The sequence below is a fragment of the Crocuta crocuta genome, unplaced genomic scaffold (assembly GCF_008692635.1).
Source record: "Crocuta crocuta isolate KB4526 unplaced genomic scaffold, BGI_CrCroc_1.0 scaffold219, whole genome shotgun sequence".
Lineage (NCBI taxonomy): Eukaryota > Metazoa > Chordata > Mammalia > Carnivora > Hyaenidae > Crocuta > Crocuta crocuta.
This window is the reverse complement of record NW_027551572.1, coordinates 6,016,393-6,036,289: the sequence shown is the minus strand read 5'-3', so window position 1 is coordinate 6,036,289 and position 19,897 is coordinate 6,016,393. Positions and strand designations below refer to the sequence as shown.

At 36.7% G+C, this 19,897-nt stretch overlaps 1 protein-coding gene across 3 annotated transcripts in view; it reads right to left on the bottom strand.

Moving 5' to 3' along the window:
- Positions 1-200: 200 nt before the first annotated feature.
- The window catches only part of HAT1 (histone acetyltransferase 1), a 66,637-nt gene continuing 46,940 nt past the window's right edge, over positions 201-19,897 (bottom strand). For all 3 annotated transcript variants that reach the window (XM_077751193.1, XM_077751194.1, XM_077751195.1), the window contains exons 9-11: positions 13,890-14,041; positions 11,315-11,431; positions 201-490 (exon numbers count right to left, since the gene is read on the bottom strand). In XM_077751193.1, the coding sequence (XP_077607319.1) occupies positions 323-490; positions 11,315-11,431; positions 13,890-14,041 (437 nt within the window). In that variant the 3' untranslated portion in view covers positions 201-322. The remainder of the gene's footprint in view (positions 491-11,314; positions 11,432-13,889; positions 14,042-19,897) is intronic.

The window sequence follows — 19,897 nt, the reverse complement described above, 5'->3', positions numbered from 1 at the left end:
AAAAAATTTATCCTAAGTACTTAAGAATCATATCACACATTAGCATATCACAACTATGCATTTATTATACTGTTAGGAAGGGAAGCAATTGCAGTGATATTTCAGAAGCTATATATTTTTTAAATGTAATATATGCTCATAGACTCTAAACAGTATTTTAAAATATACAATCTCTCCAAAAGAAAATATTCAACTAAAGATAAGATAGATAGCTTTTAATGTAAGTCAATGTTACAAGATTTTAAGATTAAAGTCATCATCAGATTTTCCACAACACAATGTACAGAAATTTGCAAACTTCCTGTACAGAGCAGAAAAACCTTTACTCTTGAGCGAGGCGTTCAATTACACGTCGGTAATCTTCCACAAGTTCCTGAAAACTTTCTTCCAGCTGTTCATGTTGCATGCTTATTTCTATTTGGTTCATCTGGTTTGTCAGTTCTTCTGGTCTGAGACATTTTCTCATTTTAGCAAGATCTCTCTGCTTTTTCTAAGCAACAAACACAATTATTGGTTAGACTAAGAAAGAAGATATATTTCTTTATATTCTTAGAATTTTAAGTCTCCACTGTCAGAAATAAAGAGTAGGAATATGCCCAAATTTGTCCCATATGGCTTTTTTCCTTAAGGATGCCTAAGTACATGTTTTAAAGGTTTTTTCCCTTAAGGAGGCCTGAATTACAAACCCTCTAAATGGAGTTAACTAGAAAATTTGGAATCTGTGTCGACTGATGGTAAATATATATGTCACTAACACCCCCCTCTCCAAAGCATTAACAGAGAAGTGGCCAGTATAGACATTCAAATTATGTCTTTAATAAATAAATACATTAACTGAAAAAAGACAACCGAGATTAAGTGCTATTATTCTTCATTTCACTATTCAATCATTAATTCATTACATTAATTTAAATTCCAAACTGCCTTTTTCCTGCCACTAAATTCATTTCTAAGTTTCCTTAAAATGTACTTATGGACCATATATTATTTTAACCAAAACTGTTTGAAGAGTTTCAGAAAGATAAACCAAAAACTGTCACATCTTAAAAAGACAATATTAACTAGCACTTACAGAATCTCTACTATCCAGACATATATTATCTTATTAAACCCTCCCCATTTTACTGAGAAGAAACTCATGATGAACCAGTAGGGAGCCAGTAACAACTTTTAAGCCAGGCACTGTGTCTGAATAATACTGTGTTAATAATGCTGAGGATGGGACAGGAGGACTAAGTTAGCAGCTACTGCAAAAATTTAAGCGAGATGATGAAAGCCTCTCACTTGAGAAGCCAAGTCAATAGGAACAGAGATGGAGGGGAAAGGGCAGATTTAGGAAGAAAATACTGGGTGATATGGGGAATTAAGAATGACTACAAGGGGTGCCTGGGTGGCTCAGTTGGTTGTGTCCAACTCTTGATCTTGGCTCAGGTCATGATCTCAAGGTTCGTGAGATCAAGCCCCACACTGGGGTCAGCGATGACAGCGCAAAGCCTGTTTGGGATTCTCTCCCTCCCTCTCTCTCTGCCTCTCTGGTGCTTGCTCTCACTCCCTATCAAAATAAATAAAAACTTAAAACAAAACCAAAAAAAAAAGAATGACTCCAAGACTCCTGGATAAGTGGCAACACTGCAATACAGGAAGCACTGTGATGCATGAAACTTTCATACATTTTGGGCAAATATTATAGATTAATACATTAATCCTCTTTTACTAGAGTATGTACTAAAGAGCTAACATGTACATAAAGATCAGGGGTTCCTGGGTGGCTCAGTCGGTTAAATGTTGACTCTTGATTTCAGCTCAGGTCATGATTTAACAGTTGGTGAGTTTGAGCCCTGTGTAGCGCTCCACACTGATAGTGCGGAGTCTGTTTGGGATATTCTCTCTCTCTCTCTGCTCCTTCCTTACTTCTGCTTTCTCTCTTGAAATAAACTTTTTTAAAAAATCAAAAATCAAATATATTAACTCATGTAATTCTAACTCTGTAAGATAGGTAGTCTAATTTTAATTTTCTACAATTGACAGAAGAAAAAACAAGATATAAGAAGAGGTACTAGGAGAAGCCAGGATGCAAACCCTAACAATCTGACTGGAAGTCTATATTGTTTAGTCTCTATATCTAACTGCCTTTCAAAAGACAATTAACAACAACAAAAAAAGGCCTGGGGCACCTGGGTGGCTCAGCTGGTTGAGCACTGGACTCTCTTTTTGTTGTTGTTGTTTAATGTTTATTTTGAGAGAAAGAGCATGCAAACATGTGCATGTGCAAGCAGGGAAGGAACAGACAGAATCCCAAGTAGCCTCCCAGGTGCCAGCGCAGAGTCAGAGAATATTAGACTCTTGATTTCGCTCAGATCATGATCCCAGGATTGTAGGATTGAGCTCTACAAAGGATTGTGCTGAGCGTGTAGCCTGCTTAAGATTCTCTCTCACCTATCCTCCCTCTGACCCTCTCCCCTGCTCACAAAAACCCTCTAAAAAATTTTTTTTTAAATAAAAATTTTAAAAAAACCTAAATCCATCCTAAACACTAATAAATGTCCCTTAAAGGGAACCCTAATAATTTTGGAATACTAGGCAAATGTGTCATGATTACTACTTAAAAAGCTCAAAATACAGCTAAATTTATAACCACACATTTTATTTATTTGTTTAAAGTAAGCTCTACACCCATTGTGGGGCTTGGATTTACAACCCTGAGATTAAAAGTCACATGTTCTACCAACTGAGCCAGCCAGGTGCCCCGATAAATACATGTTTTTAAAGCAAGGTAACAAAAATAAAGTTTGGAGATAAGCCTTTCTGACACTACAAAAACAGGTTGATACTGGGTCTAAATTGGTGGAGCTATTAGTAAATAGGTTGTTGCTATTGTAATCCTAAATTTAAAAAGTTAATTTCATTAGTGTAAGATGCCCCTCTAAAGCAGTGCTTCTCAAACTTTAATGTGCACAAACCACCTGGGGACCTTGATAAAATCCAGGTTCTGACTCAACAGGTGTGGGGTGGGGCAAGATTCTGCATTTCTTTTCTTTAAAAAAATTTTTTTTGGTAACATTTATTCATTTTTTTGAGAGACAGAGACAGAGCATGAGCGGGGAAGGGGCAGAGAGAGGGAGACACAGAATCTGAAGCAGACTCCAAGCTCTGAGCTGTCAGCACAGAGCCCAATGCAGGGCTCAAACCCACAACTGTGAGATCATGACCTGAGCTGAAGTCGGCCACTTAACCAACTGAGCCACTCAGGCGCCCCATCTTTTTTTAATGTTGATTTATTTTTGAGACAGAGAGAGACAGAGCTTGAGGCGGGGAGGGGCAGAGAGAGAGAGAGGGAGAGGGGGGGAGAGAGAGAGAGAGAGAGAGAGAGAGAGAGAGAGAGAGAGAGAGAGAAGCTGAGGCAGGCTCCAGAGAGAGAGAGAGAGAGAGACAGAGACAGAGACAGAGAGAGACAGAGATAATCTGAGGCAGCCTCCAGGCTCTGAGCTGTCAGCACGGAGCCCGACGCAAGGCTCGAACCCACTAACTGTGAGATCATGACCTGAGCCAAAGTCAGATGCCTAACTGACTGAGCCACTCAGGCACCCCAAGATTCTGATTTCTAACAAGCTCCTAAGTGAAGTTAATGTTACTGATCTACTGACCACACTCTGAATATCAAAGTTCTAGAGAACTGATGAAAATTCAAATTTATTGTTCCTAAAACCCATGAAGACAGTGTACTTTTTACTCTGTCAATTACATGGATGAGAAATGATTTGTTTCTGCTGTAAAACTTATTGACTATACTATATAAGGGCATTTAACTTAAAAAAGCAGTTCAGGAACTAAAGGGTAATTCACCAGTAAATTAGTGTGGTGTGTGAGAGGAATAGAAGCTATTTTCTAAATTGCTAACCAGTTATAATGTTTATTTAATAATTGATCCCCCCTGTTTAAGATACCTCCAATCATATTAAATTCTTATATATAACAGAACCATCATATTAAATTCTTAAGTATTTCTAGACTATCAAATTTTGTTTCAAATAACCCATAAAATGAATCATGTGCCAGTAATATACTATACTTATTTAGCATCCTCCATGCTCAGTGCAGAGCCCAACAGGGGCTCAATCCCAGGACCCTGGGATCATGACCTGTGCCAAAATAAAGAGTTGGACGCTCAAAGGACTGAGTCACCCAGGTGCCCTAGCGTACTGTTTTAAATTATTATGCTGTTTTAAAATCTGAGCTTATATCTCCAATTTATCTCCCCCTCCTCACCATATTCAATTTCTTCATTGTTTAGTTCTTTTAGATAGATGTCAGAATTAAAGTGTATTGTAATTTTTGACATGATAGAAAATCTATGAATTTAAGAGCTCTAAAATACACAGGAATGAAAAAATGCCTATAAATAGCTTTATGGATAAAAAAACTATTTGAGCTCCTCATGAACATGTAAGGTATGATTCAATTTTAAAAATAACTAAATTAAGATATTAACCTTTAATATTCCTTAAACTGTATATATTCCACTCTCTATATGTATATTAAAAATTAGTCTTTCGACAATAAACTATTTGTAAAAAAATAAATAAATAAATAAAAATGCATTTTTCTGTAAAAAAAAAATTAGTCTTTCAAAGAATGGGTAAAAAAGGGGAGCCTGGGTGGCTCGATGAGTTAAGCATCCGACTTTGGCACAGGTCATGATCTCACGGTTCCCAGGTTCAAGCCCTGTGTCAGGCTCTCTGCTATAGTACAGAGCCTGCTTTGGACCCTCTGTCCCCCAACCTCTCTGCCCCTCCCCCACATGCTTTCTCTCTCTCTCTCTCTCTCTCTCTCAAAAATAAATATTCAAAGAATGGGTAAATAAATAAAAAACCCAAACTGATTTAGGAAACATCTCTATCCAGCAAAGAAACACACATTGGGAGAACATATGAAACAATGAAAGGTAGAATTGAAGACTGGAATAGACCTCTATAAGCTTCAGAATAATTTTTTCCCTCTAAAAACAAGAACTTAATTCCTTCATAGATTAGGGCAGTTCATAATTTATTCCTTTTTTTATTTACTCATTTATTTTTTAAAAAATTTTTAACATTTATTTGTTTTTTGAGCGGGGCAAGGGGGGTGGGGGGCAGAGAGACAGGGAGTCACAGATTCCAAAGCAGGCTCCAGGCTCTGAGCTGTCAGCAAGAGTCTGACATGGGGAACGAGATCATGACCTGAGCTGATGTCAGATGCTTAACTGACAGAGCCACCCAGGTGGCCCTGTTTATTTTTGAGGGAGAGCACAGGAGTGAGCGAGGGGCAGAGAGAGTGGGAGAGAGAGAGAAGAAGAGTGTGGAGCTCAAGTGGGTCTCAAGGTCACCTGGTGGGGCTCAAACTCACAAACCGTGAGATCATGACCTAAGCCGAAATCAGATGCTTAACCAAGTCACCCAGGTGCCCTGGCAGTTCATAATTTTTAATTAATCAAGACAAATTAAAGATGGCATTATTATAAACTTATTTATGTTAACATTTGGTTTGAATATGAATTTATTTTTAGAAAATAATCCTTTCTTCTTGTCTAGTTTTCACAGGTTCCAAGAGGGCTTACAAATATAACCTCAAAAATGCTACCACCTCTAAGGGCTCTTTAATTGCTATTGGCTGAACTAGTCAGTAACTTTTGTGAAGTACAGAGATAAGGTTCTTTTGGGAGAATTTTAAAATAATAGTGGTGTAGAAGCACATTAATTCCAAAGACCTTCCAAAAGACGTCTTTTAAAACATGCACCACTGTATTGCATTTGTTTCTGTTCGTTCTTAACTATGGAGGTATTTCCATATTATGGAAGGGGAAGCCTAATACCCAAGTGTTAATAAGTTGTCAACAATCACACAATTTCTAAAAGAACCAGACTTCAAAATTTTATATAAAATATAAATTTTATATTTGCAAAGCAATTAAGAATTAAAATACTGCTGTGAAACACTAATAAAAGCTTTAATGCTAAAACCAATCAGCTACACCGATACTTCCTTTGTTAGCTACATTGTTCAAATGTAAGTTTTCTTGAACACTTAAAATTATTTATGTACTAGAGACGGGAATTTCTTTTTGTGCTTAAAAAATGATTCTAGTTAATATAGGTTATTTTTCCTCTTTTGGCATTGATAAAAATGAATTATCAGTGTTTAAAACTTTTAAAGTAAGGCACAAGTACTTCTAATAGCTACCCAAATAATTTCTTAGGAGGATAATGTGTTTAGACTGATAGGTAAACCTTAGGGGCATCTGGGTGATGCAGTTGGTTAAGCATCCGGCTTCGGCTTAGGTCATGATCTCATGGTTCATAGGTTCGAGCCCCATGTTGGACTCTGTGCTGACAGCTCAGAGCCTGATGCCTGCTAAGGATTCTGTGTCTCCCTCTCTCTCCTCCCCTCCCCCACTCATACTCTCTGTCTCAAAAATAAATTAGAATGATAGGTAAATTTGATTCCTCAAATAAATTACACCAGTACACAGAACTGGTGTAATTTGCTAACAATCAATAAATTACTTCATATCTCAGTAATAATTTAGTGACAATCAAAATTATAATCTTTTCATAAAACTTGGAAGTAAATACGTAAATTTTACACTCCAAATTTTCCCCATTGGGCATACATTTAAAGATTGAAAAAAACTCTAAATCATATTGAACAATTTTACTTTATTCTTCAATATAATTTTACATTTACGAATGCTGTAATAACAAAGTACATAATATCAGACTGGAATGACAAATTGGAAGAAAATCATCTGCACACATTCATCAAAAAAATAACAGCACTTCTCCTATGCCTATAGGACATTTAACTCATTTCTAGGCTTTCTTTAAGTTTGTGGTAGGTTTCCCATCCCAAGCACTGGGACTATCAACCTAAAGGAGGGAAGGGGGGCCCTCAAGCTTTCCTGGTTTTCTCAGTGGGATAGAATACTGGATAACTGAACTTATTAAAGTTACATTACTATATATATGGCTCAAGCAAGTATCTGAAGAATTTGCAATCTGTGTGTGAGCTTTAGTGCAAGGATGGTAGTACTCAGCAATGTTGAAAACCTAAAGATTTAATTTAATAAAGCTTTCAGTGGTCTTTCAGATAGATGACTTGTTTGATAGGTGAGATACTTAATTTAAAAAATCATTACCGTTTTTTAAGAGTAAAAAATACTTGCTTTTATGAAGTACAGAAATTCCTATTTGGCATGAGTTGGGACTTACACCTAGAATTCATCATCTCTCATGTGCTACATCTGCCTATGTAAAACATTAATCATGAGATACATGATTTAATACATTTATACTTTAATACATTTTACTTTACTAAAACAGTTTTTTAATACAGGCATACCCCATTTTATTGTACTTCACAGATATTCTTCTTATAAACTGAAAGTTTGTGGCAACCCTGCATCAAGCAAGTCTACCGGCACCATTTCTCCAATGGTGTTTGTTCATTTCATGTTTCTGTGTCTCATTTTTGTAATTTTTACAGTATTTCAAACTTTTTCATTATATTTGTGGTGGTTACTATCATTTTGGGGCTCCACAAACTGAGCCATATAAGATGGTAAACTTAATGTTGTGTATGTTTTTTAAAAATGTTTATTTATTTTGAGAGAGTGTGTGAAAGGGGGAAGGGCAGAGAGAAAGGGAAACAGAGGATCCAAAGCGGGCTTGGTGCTGACAGCAGAGAGCCCAATGTGGGGTTTGAACCCACACTGTGAGATCATGACCTGAGCCAAAGTCAGATGCCCAACTGACTAAGCCATCCAGGTGCCCCATGTTGTGTATGTTCTGAGTGTACCACTGACCAGGTGTATCTCCTTGGGCCTTCCTATTCCCTGAGATACAACAATATTGAAATTAGGCCAATACTAAATGAACCTTACAGTGGTCTCCAAGTGTTCAAGTGAAAGGAAGAACTGCACATCTCTCACTTTAAACCAAAGCTAGAAATGATTAAGATTAGTAAGAAGGCATACTGAAAGCTGAGATAAGCCAAAAAGTAGGTCTCTTGTGCCAAAGAGGCAAAGTTGTGAACACAAATTTCTTGAAGGAAATTGGAAGTGCTACTCCAGTGAACAGACACATAAGAAACCAAAACAGCTTTATTGCTGATATAGAGAAAGATTTAGTGGTCTGGATAGAAGATCAAACCAGCCACAACATTCCCTTAAGCCAAAGTCTAATCCAGAATAAGGCCCTAACTTTCTTCAATTCTCTGAAGCCTGAGAGAGGTGAGGAAGCTGCAGAAGGCAAATTGGAAGTTAGCCAAGGTTGATTCATGAGGTTTAAGGAAAGAAGTCATCTCCATAATATAAAAGTGCAAGGTTGAACCAGCAAGTGCTGATGTAGAGGTTACAGCAAGTTATCCAGAAGATCTAGCCAAAATAATTCATGAAAGTGGCTATACTAAACAACCGATTTTCAAAATAGACAAAACAACCCTCTTTAAAAAAAAAAAAATGTCTATCTATCTATTTAATCAATCTCTACACCCAACGTGGGGCTTGAACCCACAACCCAGAGGTCAAGTGTCACATTCCCTTCTAACTTAGCAAGCCAGGAGTACCAAAACAACTTTCTATTGGAAGAGGAGGAGATGCTTGGCTTCAAAGCTCCAAAGGATAGGTTGAGTCTCTTGTTGCTAATACACCTGGTGACTAAGCTGAAATCTGTGCTCAAGGACCATTCCAAATATTCTAGGACCCTTAAGAATTATGCTAATTTTACTCTGCCTGTGCTAGATCTATGGGGAAAACAAAGCTTAGATGACAGCACATCAGTTTGCAACACAATTTACAGAATATTTTAAGCCCACTGTTGAGACCTACTGCTCAGAAAAAAAGGATTCCTTTTAAGATATCACTGCTCACTGACAATGCACCTGGTTATCCAAGAGCTCTGTGGAGATGTACAATGAGATTAACGTTGTTTTCATGTCTGCTAACACAATATCTATTCTATAGCCCATAAACTCAGGAGTAATTTTGATCTTCTAGTCTTACTATTTAAGAAATACATTTCATCAGGCTACAGCTGCCATAGATAATGATGCCTCTGACAGATCTAGGTAAAGTAAACTGAAAACCTTTGGAAAGGTTTCACTATTCTAGGTGCCATTATGAACACTCGTGATTCATGGGAAAAGGCAAAATATCAAGCTTGAGAGGAATATGGAAGAAGCTGATTCTACCTCTCATGGATTACTTTGAGGGATATAAGACTTCAGTGAAGAAACAGCAAGAGAACCAGAATTAGAAGTGAGTCTGAAAATGTGACTGAATTGCTGCAATCTCATCATAAAACACGAACAGATGAGGAGTTGCTTCTTGTGAATGAGCAAAGAAAGTAGTTTCTTGAGATGGAAACTACTCCTGATGAAGATGCTGTGAAGACTGTTGAAATGACAACAAAGAATTTAGAATATTAGTTGATAAAGCAGTAGAAGAGTTTGAGAGTACTGACTCCCAATTTTGAAAAAAGTTCTACTGTAAATCAAGTGCTATCAAATAGCATCACATGCTATAAAGAATCAACTGATGTGAGAAACTTCACTGTTGTCTTATTTTAAGAAACTACTACAATCAACCCCAACCTTCAGCAACCAGCACCCTGATCACAGTCAGCAGCCATTAACATCAAGGTAAGACACTCTACCTGCAAAAAGATTATGATTCACTGAAAGCTCAGATAATGTTTAGCATTTTTTAGCAATAAAATGTTTTTAAATTAAGATATGTGCAGTTCTTTTAAAAAACATAATGCTATCGTACACTTAGCAAAATACAGTAAAATGTAAACATAACTTTTTTTTTCTTTTTTTTTTTTAATGAAGAGAATAGTTTGTTTAGACACTGAAAATCTGACAGTTTAGAACGTCCTCACCTTGGATAAATAGGCACATAACTTTTTTATGCGCTGGAAAATCGTAAAATTCACTTGAATTGCTTTATTGCAATTTTTGCTTTATTGCGATATTCACTTTATTGCAGTAGTCTGGAACTGAACCTACAGCATCTCCGAGGTGTGCCTGTACTCTGATGCTGCCATGATCATATCTACTTATATGGTTCTATATGCCCAAATTTCCCATAAAGAAATTTTCTAGGGGCGCCTCAGTGGGTTAAGTGTCCGACNACTTACGTGCATGCACTCTCTTTCAATATTAAACACGTGAAAAAATTTTCTAGTTGACAAATTAATATTACTTTAAAACTCAAAACCTTTGGAAAGCACCATTTTTACCAATTGTCTGATGTTTCTGAATTGATAAACATCAAAGAATAAAATGCAACTCTGAACAATTTTGGGGAGGAGAGAATATTGCAATGTATTACAACCTGTTTATAGGCAGACAGTAGTCTGTAAGTCAGAAAACTTTTGGATTTGTCATTTTTGTTCCCAGCTTCTGCACTGTACTGGGCTACAGGTATGGTGTATACAAATGTAGCAAACACATGTCAGTATTATTTATTGAACAAATTAACAAATATTCTCCCCAATCAGCTCACTGTGCAACTGCAACTATCATAGGAAATCCCCATTCTCAGAGGCTGGCATGGGCAATATCTACCTTAATAATAGCCACATGATGATGAGGACAAACCTGATCTAGGAGGGGAAGTTTCTGAGTTAGAGGAAACTACGGGATATAAAGAAAACAGGGTGGGGGTAGGGAACAAGAAGAAAGAATGTTAAAAAAGTAAGAAGTAATATTATGTTGCAGTTTCAGCTATGGTAAAGTATAGAGGTTAAAAATTACAACCAAGGTCATATTTAGGAAGAGGGAAGCAAAGGCAACCATAATATATATGACAACTAGGAAACCAGAGACTTAGAAAAAGCTAACGTGATAATTTATTAAGGAAAAGTCTGGGCATTCACATTTTTAAAAGGGGGCAAACAAATGAAATAGAGAGTAACCATGAGTAGACTATCCTTGGATTAGTTTCTAAGTGAATGAAAACAGATTTATAGCTTACACTGGAAAATTATGACAGTAAGACTTCTTATAACTAATTGGAAGAATGTATTCACTTTTGTAAAAGTTAATATAGGAAACTGATGTGGACTCTCCCATACACTGGCAATTGCTACACTTTCTTCTTTTTTATTTTATTACTTATTTATTTAATTTTAAGTAAACTCTACCCTCAACGTGGGGCTCAAACTCACAACCACGAGATCAAGTTGCATGCTCTACCGATTGAGCCAGTCAGGTGCCTCTCTTCTCCATTTTTAAATAGTGACGAAAATATAATGTTTAAGACTCTGCAAAGTCCTACCTTATATGGGCTAATCAGTCTTCTTTTAATGTCCAGTCTATAGCTTCTGTATTGTTCAGCATCACTCATGTCAGTTACCAGTAGTCGAAGAATTTCATAAACTCGTCTAGCATGTTGCTTAATGAAACAAAAGAAAAACACGAACACTTTCAAATTTCAAAATAGTGACACTTTTCCCAAAGAACACAGGATATACTGAATATCTGCTATGGGCCAGAAATTGTGCTAGGTACCAGATGAAAAGCAATAAAAGATAGTCTCTGTCTTCAAGGAGGTCGCAGCCTAATGATAACACAAATGACTGAGGAGTGGTTAATTTAATGATGGAAATATACATAGGGTATAATGGTAGTGTAGCCTGGGAATGGGGTAAATGCTAGAAGAGGATTCATGGGAAACAAAACCTGAGCTAAATCTTAAAGGGAGGGGACCATGCCATCCTAGAAAGAAGGGAAGGCACTGTGTGTGTACGAGTGCACACATGCAACACACATGCAGGACTGAAGCAGCTTGACATTGTTGGAGCACAAATTGAAAAGCAGTAAGACATGAACAGATAATTCTCCAAAGAGGACATCCAGATGTCCAACAGACACAAGAAACGATGCTAAGCATCCCTANTTTGTGGGGATGAGCACTGGGTGTTATATGGAAACCAACTTGACAATAAACTTTAAGAAAAAAAAATAAAGAAAACAGTGGGTAGAAGTGAGGATATAGCAGAGTGTGCTTACATAGAGGCTTACACACTATTAAAGAGCTGGGCTTTTATCTAGTAGGTGACAGATTTTAAATGGGGCGATGAGCAAAATGACAAGTATAAGTTTTAAGAAAAGCATTCTCTCAGCTACATATAAATGGTATCAAAAAGGGTAGAAAGACCAATTAGGAATCAGAGCTATTAAATCAGGCAAAAAATGATGAAGCCATGAACTAAGACAGCGTAAGTAAGATTACTAATGGAACAAGGATTCTAGAAATACAGAAGAGGAAAGACTGGATATGGAGGAGCATGTGGGACGATAGTAAGTTTTCAAAGCCTAGGAGAGATTCAGGAGGCAGAACATATAAATCTGAAGAAAATTCTAGTTTAAAAGAGTGAGGATTTAAGCAATATCAGTATATAAGGCAAAAGTTAAAACCATGATTGGTTAGGAAAGCATAAACAGTGAAGAGGGAGAGGTCAGAACCCTGTAGCACAGCGACAGTTAAAGGGCAGTGAGAAGACAAAGAGAAACAAAGAAATAGGAAAATCAAGTTTTTGGTATCAAAAGAAGTTTTAGTTTCACTGAAGCCAAAAGAGTAGCCCACAGTTTTTCTGTTTGTTTCGCTTATATATATATTTATTGAAGGCAGGGGAGAGGTCAATTATAGGTTGATTGAGAAGATGACGTTTGAATATTCCAGAGGGGACACCTGAGCTACGCCTGAAAAATGAGTAATATCTGGCACGGCAAAGATGGAGGAACAGGAAAAGGGGGTATCAAGGGCAAAGTGAATAGTTAATGTAATCGGACTTGAAAGGAACAAAGATGTAGCATATAAGAAATAGCAAGAGGTTTAATAAAGCCACAGCATGTAGAAAAGTGGTAAGAAAATGAGTCTACCAAGGTTGGCAGGGTCCACATTATGACTAGCTCTGTGTTTCATATTAAGTTTTAAATTCTTTTTCTTAAAGGAAAAAAATGTGTTCATATTCTCTTTTAAAAGCTGAGCTACTGAAAAAATAAATTCTCTAAATGTTTAATTTTAATAAAGTCTGGATATACCAAATATTTCTAAAATACATATTTATCTTAAAACTAGGAAGTCATTAAAGTGTTTTAATGCAGGAGAAGATAGAAAGTTTCAGTTGAAATTAAGCTGTTGAAGATCAGTGACCAAGAAACTTTTACATATAGTGCTGGAGTGCAGAAGGAACGCTGCATTGGAGAGTTAGATGAGATCTCCCAAGTCAACAGTATCAAGTATAGTCCTTATTGGAATACCCTTCATCTCACATTACTTTCATAATCCAAATCTTACCCATTCTTCAAAGCCGAGATCAGATGCATCTCCCTCCCATGAAAAACTCTGATTCCTCTACATACATAAATACAAGAAACTAAACTCCCTCCTCTGAACTCCCAGATTAGTTCTTCTGTACCTATTTTAGGATATTTACTACTTTAAAATTCTATATACAAGTACATAAAGTAAAAGTTAAGTGTTTAACTCCAGCCCTTCCCCCTACCAATACCATCACCAGAAGGATTAACTATTTTATCATTTCAAACATTTTCTTAAAAAGCAAAAATAAGATATTTTCCATTCTGTTCTGCTTGTTATACTTAAAAAGCCATAAAATCAATTATCTTCCCATTCTATTAATGAGGAAATTAAATTGCCTTAAGTCATAGGGCAAGTGCTGTAACCAGATCTGAACCCAGGCAATCTAGCTTCAGAGCCTGTACTCTCAACCACTGCTACTTCTCACACAGTTATTCTTAATGTATTTGCAATGTTTAAGTTGCATACTTAAAAAAGAAAGAAAACTTCCAAACTGAAATGTTTTTCATCCATAGAATAAAAATACCTTATTTATTTTGAATTTCTGTTGTGCCTCTACTGCCATCTCTTCATTGAATCCTTGCATCAACTTTTCCCGGGAAAAACAGGGCAAATCTTGACAGAGCTTCACAAGCACAAAGTCTCTTAATTTCACATAACTTTTGGATGGATCTTCCGCTAAAGAAAAGGGAGAATAACATTTTCCTTATCCAACATAATTCCTTCATCATTTGAGATCTCAATATATATGCTAGGCTAGAAAAAGCATTGGGGCGCCTGGGTGGCTTAGTCGGTTAAGCGTCCGACTTTCGCTTAGGTCATGATCTCACGGTTCGTGGGTTTGAGCCCCGCGTCGGGCTCTGTGCTGACTGCCAGCTCAGAGCCTGGAGCCCGTTTCAGAGTCTGTGTCTCCCTCTCTCTCTGACCCTCCCCTGCTCACTATATCTCTCTCTCCTAGAAATAAATAAAATATTAAAAAAAAAAAAAAAGAAAAAATATTATTAAAATAATTTTACAAGGCAAAAGTTACAGTGAGAAAGGATTATTCCTTACTAATCAAACAATAGCACTATTATCTTTGCCAAATAAAATTTTATAGTATTTGTAAAATTAGAGCTACTCCTTTCTTTTTTTTTTTTTTAATGTTTTATTTATTTCTAGGAGAGAGAGAGAGAGACAGCATGAGCAGGGGAGGGTCAGAGAGAGAGGAAGTCACAGACTGAAACAGGCTCCAGGCTCTGAGCTGGCAGTCAGCACAGAGCCCGACGCGGGGCCCGAACCCACGAACCGCGAGATCATGACCAAAGCGAAAGTCAGACGCTTAACCGACTAAGCCACCCAGGCGCCCCTAGAGCTACTCCTTTCAAATGTAGACTTTTTCATGGGTATTATACTATGCATCTTAGTTTTCTTTTTAAACGATTTTTAAAAATATGTTTATTTTTGAGAGAGAGGGAGAGAGAGAGTGCAAGAGGGTGAGGGGCAGAGAAAAAGACACAAAATCCAAAGCAGGCGCCAGGCTGAGCTGACAGCACAGAGCCCAAAACGGGGCTCAAACCCACGAACCAAGCATGAGAGCATGACCTTAGCCAAAGTCAGACACTTAACCGACTAAACCACCCAGGCGTCCCAACTTTATTTTCAATTAAAGCAGCTATATAAACAGGAGGTTCAAGTTGGATAATCAATTCCAAAAGCAAGTATTCACTGATAGCTAAGGCTTATAAAACTCATAACTCCCTTACTCTAATCCAGTAACATTTATAGTCTGCCATACTTCTTTCACCTAATTAAAAAAAATTCTTGCTTCCACAAAAGCAAATTTTTTTAAGAATAAAATGACATTATGATTTTGATCCTTTCTTCACTGCATCTGAATAGCATAGATCTTCCTTTATGTTTGTCTCTTATCTACATTAGACTAAGTAGTTGACAAGGAAACAGCAAAACATGATGGGTAGAAAGACTACTGCACAAAGAAAATCATTTTGAGACACAGTTCTGTCATCCATAGATATAGGACCATGGGCAAGCACCTCCCTTCTCTAAGCTCTTGCTTTCTGATCAGTAGAAGGCTTGAAACAAAGAATACTAAATTCTGAGCTAGTTCATGGATCAGAAGACTTAATATTGTTACAGTAACAATACTCTACAAATCATTCAATGCAATTCCTATCGAAATCCCAGCTAGCCTTTTCTGTTGCAGAAATTAAGTTTATTCTAAAATTCGTGCAGTTATGGAAGGAACCAAGACTAGCCCAAATAATCTTTAAAAAGAACAAATGTTAGAAGACTCACACTTCCTGATTTCAAAAATTACTACAAAGCTACAGTGATCAAGACAGTATGGTACTGGCATAAGAAGAGATCAATAGAACTGGATTGAGAGTTAAAAATAAACCTCTACAGGGGCGCCTGGGTGGCTTAGTCGGTTAAGCGTCTGACTTTCGCTTAGGTCATGATCTCGCGGTTCGTGGGTTCGAGCCCCGCGTCGGGCTCTGTGCTGACAGCTAGCTCAGAGCCTGGAGCCTGTTTCAGTCTGTGATTCCCTCTCTCTCTGATCCTCCCCTGCTCACGCTGTCTCTCTCTCTCTCTCCTAGAAATAAATAAAAAAAAACATTAAAAAAAAAATAAACCTCTACATTTATGGTCAATTCATTTTGAGAAGAGTTCAAAAACAAATCAATGAGGGAAAGAATGGTCTTTTAACAAATGGTACTTGGGACAACTGGATCTCAAGCAAAAGAATGAAGTTGGACCCCTTTCCTCACACCATTCACAAAAATAAATCAAAATCAATCATAAACCTAAATGTAAGGGGCAAAATTAGGGGTGCCTAGGTGGCTCAGTCGTTTAAGTGTCCAGCTCTTGATACTGGCTCAGGTCATGATCTCACAGGCATGAGATCGAGCCTCAAGCCCCATGTCGGGCTCTGCACTGGGCATGGAGCCTACTTGGGATTCTCTCTTTTCTTCTCTCTCGGTCCTTCTCTCACTTGTGCGCGCGCTCTCTCAAAATAAATAAATAAACTTAAAAAGGGTGGGGGAGGTTAAAACTATAAAATTCTTAAAAGAAAACATAGAAATAAATCTTCATGACCTTTGCTTAGTCAATGGCTTCTTAGATAGTAGAACCAAAAGCACAAATAACAACAATAAAAAGGATAAATTGGGCTATATCAAAATTTAAAACTTTTGTGCTCAAATGATACCATTAAGAAAATGAAAAGACAACCTACAGAATGGGAGCAAATATTTCCAAGTTATATATATAAGAGACTTGTACCCAGATTTTATATATAAAAATGTTTTACAATTCAATAAGAAAAAGAGAACCCAATTCAAAATCAGGCAAAGGTGTTTTAGATTCTGTATGTCCCTCTTTCTCTACCCCTACCCCACTCAAGCTATCTCTCTCTCTCTCAAAAATAAACAAACACTAAAAATTTTTTTAAAAATCAGGCAAAGGATCTAAACACACATTTCTCAGGAAGATATACAAAGGGACAATAAGCACATGAAGAGATGCTCAACATCATTAGCCACAAGAAAATGCACATCAAAGCCACAATGAAATACCATTCCACATCCACTAGAATGACTAGAGTAAAAAAGACAGTAACAAATATTGATCAAACTGTGGACAAATTGAAACCTTCATTCTATTGGTCAAAATGTAAAATGGTACAGCCACTTTGGAAAAAAATCTGGTGGTTCCTCAAAAGGTAAACAGTTTCCACATTTTCCACCATTTCTACCCCTAGGTATGTATCCAAGAGATATGAAACAGGTCCACTCAAAAACTTGTACACAAATATCCACAGTAGCACTATTCATAAGAGGCAAAAAGTAGAAGCAACCCAAATGTTTATCAATTGATAAACGGATAAATAAAATTTGGTATATCCACACCATAGAATATTCTTTGGCAATAGAAATGAAGTACTAATCTATTCTGTAACAAGGATGAACCTTGAAAACACGCCAAGTGAAAGAAGCATCATATTATTATATGACTTCAATGTCCAGATTAGGCAAATCTATAGACTAAAGTAGGTTAGTGCTTGCCTAGAGCTGGAGGGGTATCGGTGGTAGGGGGTGAATGAAGAAAAGAGTGACTGCTAAGGAGTACTGGGTTTCTATTTTGGGAGAATGGAATATTCCAAAATTAGATTATTGTAATGGCTGCACTGTAAACATCACTTCAAAAATTGTACACTTTAAGTGATTGTAGAATATGTACCCATATCTCAATAAAGCTGTTTATTAAAAAAAAAAAAGTCTGAGCAAGAGGTAATGTTTTAAAATTCTGAGAGTCATTATCCAATCCTCTAGTCATTCACTCCATATGTACTAAACACCTTCTTAATGTTTCCATGTGACATTAATATTGTATGTATGTAATTATTAATATATGACAATGGCTTAAAAGTGGTAAGTGAAATTCTATCACTATATCAGTTTGGTATGAAATTATAGTCTATTAGGAATGTACACAGATGATGAAATCAACAATGAACAAAACTGAAATAAAGACCCTGTCAAAAGCTAGAGACAAAAAGAAAATCCTGAAAGCAGCAAGAGGAAAACAACTCCTCAGAAACCACAGATGGCTAGAAGTCAGTGGGTTGATACACGTAAAGTACTAAAAGAAAAATAACTACTAAAGAATTCTATATCCAGCAAAATTAGCCTTCAAAATGAAGGTGAAATAAAGATATTCTCAGATAAGATCAAAGAAAAGTGTTGCTAATAAACTTGCCATGTAAGAAATACTAAAAAAGTTCTTTAGATTAGAAGAACATGATACCCCAAATCTATATGAATTAAAAACCCTGATAATTATGAAGATAAATGTAAAAGTTGGTATAATTTTTTTCACTTTTCTCCTCTCAACTGATTTAAATGACAATTGCATAAAAAAATTATTATAAAACCAATGTTTGGCTTCTAATATCCAAGGATGTAATACACATGACAATGGGGCTCCTGGGTGGCTCAGTCAGTTAAGCATCTGACTCTTAAAATCTCAGCTCAGGTCATGATCTCACAGTTCTTGAGTTCGAGCCCCGCATTAGGCTCTGTGCTAATGGTGAGAAACCTGCTTGGGATTCTGTCTCTCCTCTCTGCCCCCTTCCCTCCTTGAGCACACATGCATGCTCTCTCTCTCAAGATAAACTTAAGTATAAAATAAAAAAGAAGGCAGCAAGGGAAAAACAAAAGAAGGAGAATAAGAAAAAGCAACATATAGAAAACAAGCAGCAAATGGGAGGCATAAATCCAATCACAGCAATAATTAACATTAAATGTAGATATACTGAACACTCCAATCAAAAAGCAGAGATTGTCAGACTGGATAAAAAAAATCCAACTATATGCTATGTACAACAGAAACATTTTAGCTTCAAAAGCTGTAAGTCAAAGGATGAGTTTAAGCAGTACCAAAATAAAAAACAATTGGGAAAAAATATAGTTTAAGACAAAAGATTACAAGAGAAAAAAGGGCACATTTTATAATGACAAGTTGTTAATTCATGAAGATGTTAACAATTATAAACAAATACACAACTAACAGAGGCTCAAAATACATGAAATAAAAACTGAGAGAATTAAGGGAGAAATAGACAATTCAATAAAAATAGTTGGAAATTTCAAAACTACTCAATAATGGATAGAGCAACTGGACAGAAAATCAGCAAATATAGAGAAAACTTGAAGAGCTCTATCAACTAACTTGACCTATCTAGTAGTTAGCTATCATTTCACCCCAAAACACCAGAATACACATTCTTTTCAAGTACACATGGAACATTCTCCAGCAAGACCATACGCTGGGCAAAAAAATTAGTAAACAACGGCCCATGGGCCAAATCTTACCATGGTTAGAAAGAACATACATAGCTGTATTTCAAAACAGAAGGTATTTATTGCTTCACCTTTAAAGAAAAAGCTTAGGGACCTCTAGGGTAAACCATAAATTAAAACTCAATAAATGAGGGGCGCCTGGGTGGCTTAGTCGGTTAAGCGTCCGACTTTCGCTTAGGTCATGATCTCGCGGTTCGTGGGTTCGAGCCCCGCATCGGGCTCTGTGCTGACTGCCAGCTCAGAGCCCGGAGCCTGTTTCGGCCTGTGACTCCCTCTCTCTCTTACCCTCCCCTGCTCACGCTCTCTCTCTCTCTCTCCTAGAAATAAATAAAAAATATTAAAAATAAATAAATAAATAAAACTCAATAAATGAAAAAGAACTGAAGTTACAAAGTATGTTTTCTAAAATCAATAGAATTAGATATCAACAACAGAAGTAAATTTGGGAATCCAGAATATTTGGAAATTAAAAAACACGCTTCTAAATAACCCATGGATCAAAATGCAATTTGAAGAGATTTTGAACCGGGGCACCTGCCTGGCTCAATTAGGTAAATCATGGGACTCTTGATCTCATGGTTATGAATTCAAGTCCCACACTGGGTACAGAGTTTACTTTAAAAACAAAACGAAACAAAACAAAAACCACACATGGGGCCCTGAGTGGCTC